The sequence below is a fragment of the Marmota flaviventris genome, chromosome 6 (assembly GCF_047511675.1).
Source record: "Marmota flaviventris isolate mMarFla1 chromosome 6, mMarFla1.hap1, whole genome shotgun sequence".
NCBI lineage: Eukaryota > Metazoa > Chordata > Mammalia > Rodentia > Sciuridae > Marmota > Marmota flaviventris.
The window spans coordinates 2,701,581-2,712,208 of record NC_092503.1 but is presented as its reverse complement, the minus strand read 5'-3'; the positions used below and the strand labels follow the sequence as shown (position 1 = coordinate 2,712,208).

General features: G+C 52.3%; 1 protein-coding gene across 1 annotated transcript; it reads right to left on the bottom strand.

Annotated features, from left to right (window-relative positions):
* Positions 1–5,027: 5,027 nt before the first annotated feature.
* On the bottom strand, positions 5,028–8,574 carry Prr18 (proline rich 18). Its single transcript, XM_027939452.2, has one exon. It carries the CDS (start codon positions 8,572–8,574, stop codon positions 7,672–7,674), a length of 903 nt encoding a protein of 300 aa, XP_027795253.2. The 3' UTR covers positions 5,028–7,671.
* Between the last annotated feature and the right edge of the window lie 2,054 nt (positions 8,575–10,628).

The window sequence follows — 10,628 nt, the reverse complement described above, 5'->3', positions numbered from 1 at the left end:
CTGGGGCCACTGGAGGCTTCCCATTTTATCTGGCCACACTTTTTTTTCCTTATAAACATTTGGACCATTGGCTTTGTTCTAGTGAGTCCCCCCTTTGAGTGACCTCTGGGTTTGTGGTGAGGGCTGCTGTAAGGAGATCCATCCTCCTCTTCATCTTTCTGGTCTGCCTATCTTTGAGTCTCTGGATCTCGATTGATGAAAACTGTGGTGGCCACCTTAATCAGCTCACTGGCACACTTCTCAGTAAAGTCCTCTAGGATTGTAATTTTTGGCAAATGGCTCTCTGAACCTGTCCACAAAGGCTGCATTCATCACCTGTTGTTGTGCCTGTGCGTTTTTTCACTGACAAACTTGCATTGCGGCTGCATGTTTTTATGGTGCCCCTCTTCCCCCGGGCACCTCTGGGCAGGGAGAGGGGCGGAAGCGGCGGTGGCCTGGACATTTAGCTCTGAGTCAGTTGGGCACATCTCTTTTGATCATTGCTGCCAGTTTCATAGGGCCGAGGGGCCTTAGGCAGATGTGGGGCTGAGAGAAATGTTCAGGGCTATGGAGGGTGCCAGAGGGAGATGCTGGAGCAGGGGGAGGCTTATCTGGGCTCTGTTTGTCTACAGATGCGCTCCGCTTAGGCTAGGGCTCAGGGCTGGCTCCGATTCCTTCTAACTCCTGGGCACAGACAGTGTGTTTTGTTCTCTCTCTCTTTTTTTTTTTTTTTCTATTCCTTTATACTTTCTCTGAGGGCTTCTTGACATCTCTTTATTTTAGACCTTCTTCTTCTTTGTTGGGGCCCCGTCCTAGGTCTGGATAATGGGCTGCATCAGATCAGTCATGGCCCAGGGTTTCTCCGTGTAGGAGGGAGTATGGTTTTTCCAGCTTATGAGCTCAATGATGGAGAAGGGCTGGCACACAAAACTGCCTTGTCTCCCTCAGACATTTCCCTTCTGGTCAACATGGGCAGGGCCTTTGATCCCTTGCTGGGGCATCTGGAGAGTTCTCTTCTGGGTTGTGGCTCTGTCTTGGGACAAATCTCCCACCTTCATCTTGGGGGGATGAAAGAGTCTCGGGTCCTAGGAAGAATTTGGCTCTGAGAACATCACAGAGGAAGGAATAGCCAGTATTGGGAGCTATCATTTCTTTCCTCTGAGGACAAGGGGGCTAGGGGACAGTCTGTCCCCTAGTTGTCCCAGTGGTCTTGGCAAAGTTGGTTGAGTGGCACATAAGGTCCTGGGTCCTCTTCTGGCTCATGGGGAAAACTGTTCCCTTCCTGTCTTTCCTAGTCAGGTTTTCTGTTTAGCTGCTTTCCACTGGGTCTTAGAGACCACTATGCTCCCACCTCAGCTTGGACTGTCCATCTAGACAGGCTCTCAACCAAGGGGACTGTTTCTGTACTATCTCTTGATAGCAATCAATGTAACAGAAATGGTTCAATCAAAGGACCCCAGCCATGACTCTCTCATCTAAAGATCCTTCTGGTGGGCAGCCCACATTTTGGGTGAGCAACTCTAATTCACAGAGTATGCAACCTTTGTGGAGTGAGTTTCACTCCACAGTTACCAGGTAAACCTTCCTAAAGGTTTTGAACACACATTTCAGAAGGCTCAGTTTCCTTAGTGTGCCTCCCATATTCCACACTGCATCGGTGTCGCACACTTAGAACAAAACACACTTAGGACAAGACTCACTTCGTCCATCTCCGGCCACTCCCCTCGCGGGGACTTAGGACCCTCCTAGCCTTGCGGGTCGGTATCAACCCCCGACCTGGAGCTTTCACCTAGACGTTGGTTGGTGAAATTCCACCATAGACTGTATGAGGTGCCACGGAACCGTGGATCAGGACTCTGCACTCGCTTCGGCCCTCGGGTTGGGTCGGAACCCTTCCTTTGTCCATCTCATTCACACACTTTCCCACAGACATGGCCAGGACAGAATTTCTATACTGCCCAGATTCCAACAATTCCAAACCAAACAGAAAAGGGAGTCCCGGTTTCCCCTCTGCTCGCTGACCCCGAACAGAGACTACTCGGGCAACTCCCCGGGTCTGTTTCAGCTCCAACCACTTTGGAGGGTACTCGGGACCCAACAGAGGGTGATCAAGCCTCTCTTCCACCCGCTTAGGCCTCAAAGGGGGAGTCAGGTGGGCTGCGAAAGCAAATGGACCCGGGTCCTACCTGTTCAGATGGGCAGTGCTCCAAAACCCTAATTCTGGTTCCTGCTGCCTGTGGGTTCTGTTGTGCTCCAAGGTAGCAGCCCCAGGGCGCTGGGTGAGTCAATCCTCCTTCAGGCCAAGAGTGGCCTGGGCGCACCAAGGGGACCACTGTCCCCCATCGCCACAGGGAAGCCGGTCCCCGGAGACAAGAGAGGCTATTCTGCCTATTCTATTATACCTCCTCTGCCCTTCGTGGTGGCCAAAAATGTTGTAGGGACAGATGAGGCAAGGCACCGAAGACAGCAGGAAACAGTTTTATTTGGCTGCAGCCAGGTTCAGAGGGTAAAGCCTTTGCTGTAATCAATCAATCCCCTGAACCCAGAGTTCAGGGAGTTTTGGAGTTTTATCCCCAGCATGTAAGGGGAGGGGCTCAGAAGTTCACAGTCTGCAGAAGTTCACATAAAAGCAGCCTTTTCTCTCACTGTTCTGGGCAAGTTGACCCTTCAAGGACAACACCTGAGAAGGGGAGAGCTTCTTCTCCCCTCTCTTTCCTCCCCTGCCAGCTGTTACCATGGGCCCATTTGTAACTTAAAAATGTAGACATCTCTGTGAAGCCCAGCTCAAGGCCAGAGGCCTTGTTTGCACAGTTCTTCAAAGTACTATACTGGAGACGTTTGTGATAACTAGTAAGGGGGTGTCCAGCACCTGGAGTGCTGGTATCTTCTCGGCCAGTGGCCAAGTAAGCAGGGTGACATGAAAATAGGAAGTTTATCTACATTGGACTCTTTTGCTGACAGTCCTAACATCAGCCATGGTGAAGAGGGCTTTTCTGTGGAGAAAGGGGGTGCCCCTTCACAAGCATTCATACGTCTTGGAGACACTGCATTTAAGGACATGAGGTCTATGACTGGTGTTTAAACATCTACTATGAGTTTTTCTAAAATGTCTCTTATAACATGTTTCTTGTTATTAAATGTTGAGATTATATAATACATTACTTCTAACTTTGCATCTGCTACCATGAAACTCAGAACCACATTTTTGTCTTCAGGAAATAAATAAGTGAGATATGGCAGTAAAACACAATAGCCTAGTGCTGGGGTTGTGATGTGTGAGGCCCTGGGTTTGATCCTCAGCACCATATAAAAATAAATAAATAAAGGTATTGTGTCCAACTACATCTAAAAATAAATAAATATTAAACAACAACAACCATAACAACAACAAAATACCCTCCCTGCCCCCCAGTCCCAGTTCTGTGGATTGAACTCAGGGTCTTGAGAATGCCAAGCCGCTGAGTTCTTCTCCCAGATCAGCCGACATTTTTATTCTTTAATACCTACGGGAAGTGAAAGGGCAGCCCCACCAAAGGTGCACATAAGAGTGTCAGAGAGTGGTATTTTTTGAGCAGTGGAGATTTTTTTGAGATAGTGAGAAATCACAGTTGACTTGAGTGGATACAGCAGGCGTTTTCTGAAGTGTACCCTTTACCTCATACCAGGATCATGGATGCGTTATCACCCTCCTAGACAGAAGAGGAAGCAGACACAGAAGTTTAAGGAGACAGCTGGCGAATGAATGACAGCATCAGCATTAACTCTGGTCTCCAAAGCCCAGCTTTCCCGGGGTGTGGAGCCTTCTCCCTCATGCTACAGGAGATGCTCAGCCCCTGGGGGGGTACACATGAGGTCACCGTGGCAGGCCTTCCCATCAGTACCTGCCCAGAAGCATCATCACTGGTCTGAGATATGTTAACCTGGGCTTTTCCCACAGGTGACAAAGGCTTCCATATACACTGATGTTAATGCAAAATTGTTCTTTTCTTTCATTAGAGAGATTTCTATTTTAGGATTTTCTTTGAATGATACACTACACTTGGCTGAAACTACCATGCTGAAACACAAAGGTAGAAAATCATGATCTTGGAGGAAGTTCAACCTGTCCAGATCCTGCAGATGGCCCGCTGGAAATTGAATAGCTCAATTTATGGAACTGTTAAATTTCTGACAAACCACAGAACTAAATTCCTGACACTTTGGCATCCACTTTGTCTAAAGAAAAGCAGAGCAACACAAATACCTATCTTAAAGCTCCAGGTATCCTCTAAATCCGTGGAATGAAGTTTTACATGGTCAGTCTTCAGAACTGACATGCGCAGAGATACAGGTACAGTGCTCTCCCCTGCCTCACATGCAAGGTGCCCCCTGGCTGGAAGTCGGCCTCACTCCCTCCTATTGGACAATCTAGTCGCGGGAGAATTTGATAATACTGGTAGGCATGTACACACACAGAGATGGGGGACATTTTTTTCCAATCATACTTCTAGAGATTCTTTCATTATTTTTTTTCTACATGGACCCAAAGATACAAAGACAAAGCATACTTATTAAGCAATATTTCCCCTTTATCATATCTAATAGCCTCAGCTGATATTCAAATGGAACATTTACTTTCTGATTCATATTAACCTATTAGATTCTGATTGATATAACCAGTTTGAAACTATCCTAGGCAAAAGCAACGTGTTTTAATGAGTGTATATAGGAGTTCTTCATCTGGGATCTGTGAGCTTTAATTTATATGAAATACATATAGATCATGTAATTTTCTTGCTATATGGTACATTTTTCAGGAGCATATTTGGAATATTGCCTTCATGAGGATTTGTGAGTCCTCAAAGTTTAAGTGTCATTGCATATTTGGCTTTGCCTTCTCAGATCATATTCATTGTTAGAATCCTTGAATCCAAGTGATTTCAGGTAGTGAAATCAGTTGCCCTCAGCCAACCCCTGGAATCCTGGGCCTGAGGCGAGCACCACTCTTCATACTCCAGAGATCTCTCTCTGTCCTGCGTTCACATCCTCCCCATGAGACAAACAAGCCATTGAGTTTCTTTTTTATTTAATGAGACAAACAAGCCGTTGAGTTTCTTTTTTATTTAAACAGTAAGAAATTGTAGCACAGTGACTGAGCAAATGTTCTCAACCAGGAACAAGTCAGGAACAGCAACAAACAGACCTTACACATCATGTACACACCTCTGGTCAACCAGGGCGACACACATCCCCCTCATCTGCCCTTAGATTGAAGGCAAGGCGCACAAACCCTAGGGCACAAATGCAGATTGGAGAGATGTGCTAAAATGTGGCCAGTTAAGAAAGACAGGGCTGGGGGCCTGGAGGAAGAAAGAGGGGAGAGAAAATAAAACAAAGAGAGTGACAGCAGCGTCTTTCAGGTGGGTGTGGGGACATTGAGGCAGAAAGACGCCTTGTAGGCTGGTCCCCTTAGGAGGCCACCATAAAAGTCTTCAGAACACAGATGTTCCCATGAGCAAGCGCAGCAAACAGGGTATGTTAACTACTGGTGCCGCCAACCTGGTGGGCCACTTGAGCTCAGGCATCACCGACTCCACCTGCCCCACTTCCCCCCACTCAGCAAGCCCTCCTGAGCTGACCTTCACCCAAGTTCCTGGAGGACAAAGACATTTATGGCACATGGGTGTCTCCAATTTACTTTGGCCAGTATTGCTAATTTTTCTCTTTTCTTAGTATTAGTATGTTCATTTTAGGTAGAATAAAATCTATTTCTCTGCTTTTGGACAGGGGTCAGAAAAGAGGAATTGCTCAGTGGGTGGGGTTTTGTTTGTGTAACTCATCTGGTGGCTGATCTAGCTCCCACTGAAGTCAATGTCTCATGTCTGATGGAATTTGTGCCTAGAACTTGAGAGAGGAGAGAGAGAGAGAGAGAGAGAGAGAGAGAGAGAGAGAGAGAGAGAGACTAAGATAAATATTAGAGCAAAGATCACCACAAGAAAAATATAAAATTAGTTTCTAAAAATGTAAGGCTTCAATTTAAAATATAATTTAGACTTGACACATTAAAATCTAACAACACTAAACTTGTTATTGAGTATTACAAAATAAGTAAAAAATTGAGGTAGTGCATTACTCTTCTACAGCCAACTTATCTGATCATGTCTCCTTGTTTCCTTCTTGTCCTTAGAGTTCAATGCACTCAGATGCATGGAAGAAATGTCCTGCAATCGGCATCCAGTTAGTGGGGAAGGGCGGGGCTACTGAGACAGGTGTCTCACCCTTAATTCAAATAATAAATACAATTTTAAAACTCACTCTTTACATCGGTACAAAGCCACCATGTCACTGATTTACTCACAGTGATAAAAAACACCAAAACATGTACACACCTCCCCCTTACCCCCAGGGACTTCCTGCTTCCCTCCAAATCAACTGATCCTCCCTGCCTCCTGGTGCCACCACTCTCGGCCCGGTGGCTCTTTCCTTCCCTGGCACAGGAGACATTTTGTAAGCCTTCAAACAAAGACCACATTTTTAACAAAAGCCCAATCTTACTCCTGCTCCCGCCTCAATCCAGCTATTAAATAATTCCCCAAACTGCTTCAGGGAACAGGCATGCATGACTAAGTGTGTGTATGTGGCAGTGTGCTTGGGTGGGAATGATTTGAATATGTGTGCATGAGCACACACGTATGTGTGACTGTGAAAATGTGACTCGCATGGGTGTGAGATTGTATATATGTGTATGCATGTGTGCAACTGTGCATGTGTGTCTGTGGGAGTGTGCATAAGTGTGTGATTTGTGCATGTACTGATGAGCGTGCCTGCGAGAGTGCCTGTGCCTGTGTGTGACTATGTATATGGGAGTGTGCATAAGTGCTGGTTTTTGCATGAGTCTGCATGCGTGTGACTGTGTGATTGTGTACATGAATGTGTGTGTGCCTGTGTGGGGGCCAGTGTGATGCACACCCGGCCTGCAGAGCACAAATCTGTGACAATCCACCTGTGCGGGGACAATGGGGCAGTGCTTCCCCAGACAGCTCATTGACAGGACTCCTGAGGCTGGAAACTGGAGCACTGTTCCCCAGCTTTCCAGCTCCCAACGTTGGAAGAGAGCAAAATCATAAACGTAGCACCATGTCCCACTTCCACAATGGCAGGCACCCTCTGTGGCCACCCACCCTCACAGTGTGGTCACCTACAGAAAGAGGAGGGGTATGCCGGGGTGGGGTGAGGGAGGCAGAGCACAGGGCAGTGGGGCTCTGGGACCTGAAGGAATCCTGGTGGGAGCTGGGACATCTTCACAGCTGCCTACTCCCCCATGAACTGCAAGGACAGCTGAGAAGCCAGGAGGAGGCCCAGAGGTACAGAGGGTGGACTTCTGAGATAGAGGCCACATTGTGCAGGAGAGAACACTCGTCTGGCTGGTGAGTGGAGTGGGCAGGAGGTGGACTGTGGGAGCTGGACAGGGCTGTCTGTTTGTCCCACGAGTGCCTACTTGGCATACAGGTGCCCACGAGGTGGACGGTGGATGTCACATGAGGCGTGCTTTTCCCCCCAGTGCGTCCACTTGGGGCAGGTGTGCTGGAGGTCGGCCTCAGGAGGCCGTCCAGTCCCCGCAGGCCTACCTGGTCCGCGTTCCCAGGTGGAGCCCTGAGTTCAGGAGGAGGAGGTGGGCGTGTAGGCCATCCTGCGGCACCAGGCTCAGCTGGCTCACAGCGTGCTCAGGTGCGGCAGCGTGTCCAGGCGCCCTGTGCGGTCCCGCGCAGCAGCCGCAGACTCCACGCCACGCAGCCACTCGGTGCATTTGCGTACCAGACCCTCATCCACCACCTCGGTCTCCTCCTCGTACTCCACATCGTCATACTTGTGCCGCTCGTTGAGCAGCGATACCTTGAGCACCGGGCGCAGGTCCGCGGGTCGAGGGCCGGGCACCGGGGTCTGTAGACCGCCAGGCAGCAGTGGGGCGCGGGGCGGCGTGCGGCGCCCAGGGCCCGCGGCTGGGGGCGCGTCGGGACCGCTGGTGGCGCCGCCCCTCCGCAGGCCGGTGGCCCTGGCCCGGGGGCCCGGGGCGAGGGGGCGTCTGGGGTCGGCCGAGGGCGAGGGGAAGGGTCTGCGGGGCCGAGCCAACAGCTGCTTCTCCAGGTGGCGCCTCTGGATGACCAGGATGGCCTCGGGGGTGAGGCTCAAGGAAAAGCGCATGCCGTCGTCGGGCCCGGCCACCGCCCCCGTGAAGGTGGCCCCCGCCGGGCCGGTGCCGGAGCCGACGAGCCGGGGCGTGGCGCCGGTGGCCGGCGTCCCCGCGCGGCCGGGCGAGGCCTGGAGAGGGGCGCGCGCAGGGGTCGGCGGCTGCGTCCTGCCGGGACCGGGGCCGCGCCGGGCGGGAGGCCTCTTCAGGGTGGCGGAGGGCCAGGAGCTGGAGAGGAGCACCTCCGGCCTCTCGGGGGGCCTCCTCTTCTTCTCCCCCGCGGCGGCGGCGGCGGCGGCGGGCGGCGAGGACGAGGGCGGCGCGCCGGGCCTCCCGGGCAGCGGGCGCGCGGCGGGGACCCGCGGGGCCGGGGCGGGGGGCGGCGGCACCGGCGGGAAAGGCATGGTGCCGCCGAGCGGGCGGATCATCGGTGCCCTGGAGGGAGAGGGGCGGGTCTCGGTCACCGAGCGCCGAGCGGAGCCGGGCGCCCCGCGGGGTCCAGCGACCTGCGCCCCCCGCAGCTGTGGCCAAGGCGGCCCCGAACGCCCTCGGCACCCACCTGCGTCCCGCCGCAGCATCGCCGGCTTCCTCACATCCCCGCGCCCAAGCCCCGGGACTTCGAGCGAAGGCGCCTCCCACCCCTTCCCTCCTGCGGCCGGGGCTCCCCCAACCCAGCGTTCCGGGGCTGGACCCTGCGGGCGCCGCCCGGTCCACGCCACCGAGAGGCGCCGGGCCCGGCGGCCGGGCGGCGGGAGGAGGGGCCGGAGCTCCGGCCGAGGACGCGGGCCGCCGAGCCCCGCGCGGCGCCGGGCTGGAGTCCCCGCCGACTGTTGAGCGCCGGAGACAAAGTGCCCGGCCGCGCCCCGCGTCTCCCGGCGGCCCTCCCGGGTCCGAGGTCGCGCTCAGTCCTCAGCAGCGGGAAGCAGGCGCCCGGGGAGGCGGATGGCTCCTAGGTCGTCGGCGGAGCCCGCGTACGTGGGAGAGAAAACCTTTTTAAGATGGTGGGAAAGAAATCGCGGGTCAATCTGGCAGTGCCACATTCCGGCATCACAAAGAGGGCTGGCTGGAACAGGGGCGGGGCGGCAGGGACGGTTCCAGCCAGTCACTCTCGTTTTGTTTTTGTTTTGCGGTGCTGGGGACAGAACCCGGGGTCTAGGCATCCTGGCCACTGGGCCCCGCCCCTGGCCTGTAAGTCACTTTGGTTTCACTAACTGTAATACCACTCCTTAAAGTTTTAGAATTAAAAGCGTAACTTGATATCTACAAACAGGCAGAACAGTTCAGTTTCAGTCATATAATGACATAGGAAATATCCGACATCAAGTTGTTTTAATGAGTGATTATTGCAAGCAAGACAGTATTTTATCCCTACAGCTAATCAGTATGAGTAAGACAAATCTTTACCATCAACTTAAATTCTGGTTGTGGAGATGTAACATTCCTACAATATTCAAGTGCGCGCTGAATAAACGAACAATTCTACAGTTACAAAACACCGCATCCAAGTTTCAAACATAGGTGCAGCCCCTGCAGTACTTAACCTCAATTGTTCACATATCCCAAAAATACTTTTCCATCAGACCTGCTTTCCTGGGCAAACCTGGGTGCATAACCAGGTTGTGTGATGGTTATAGACCTACATTAGCTCAGAGCATATGTGAACATGGGTAAACTCAATATGCCCTACAGTCATACCAGGGTGGCACCCCCCACCACCCCCGTGGCTGCACTGGGGAACTGGATGGCTGTGGACACAGGGCAGATAAGGAAACTTGATAGGTGGAAGAAACATTTCTCACCAGAGCCTGGTGGTAGTTTAGGCCCCACAACTTTCACACAGCACTTCCAAACAACCTCACAACCACACGCAGTCCACGGACTGCCAAGACAGCTCCAAGACAGGCCTCCAGCTCACAGGGGCACTCCCATGCCACTCAGAGCAGCCAGCCTCTGCCCCTGTGCCCAAGTACTAACATGATCATAGTTTAGGTTTTAAGATTATTTTCTAGGTGGCTGCAGACTGACAGTTTTGTGCCAGGAGAGGACTAGGGGGCAAGAGGTCAGCTGCCATCTCTTGGGCACAGCCAGAAAGGCAGGGACTACAGAGAAAAATCGACCGATGGCTGATGTCTGGACATCATGTGCAGACCCCAGCTGTTCCAAAGCTGTGCTGGCATCAGTGATGGTGTGCAGAATTCAGAGTCGGCCTCTCTCAGTGGGATACAGGTTAGTCCCTAACCCTCAGAGGTTTCTGCAGATTGTCTGGCAGGAGGGCTGCAGGTGGGGTGGCCGGGCAGGCTCCTAATCCTAAGAGCTAATGTGTACTGACAGAATATGAGAGTGCTATGTAGCAAGCACTCTCCTGGGAAAGTGGGGCCTATAGATGGGAGGCACCACCCAATATCACCCAGCTCTAGAGGGATGGCAGAGACTCACACCGGGGAATGTGAGACCAGAGCGAGATTAACTAGCATTCTAACGA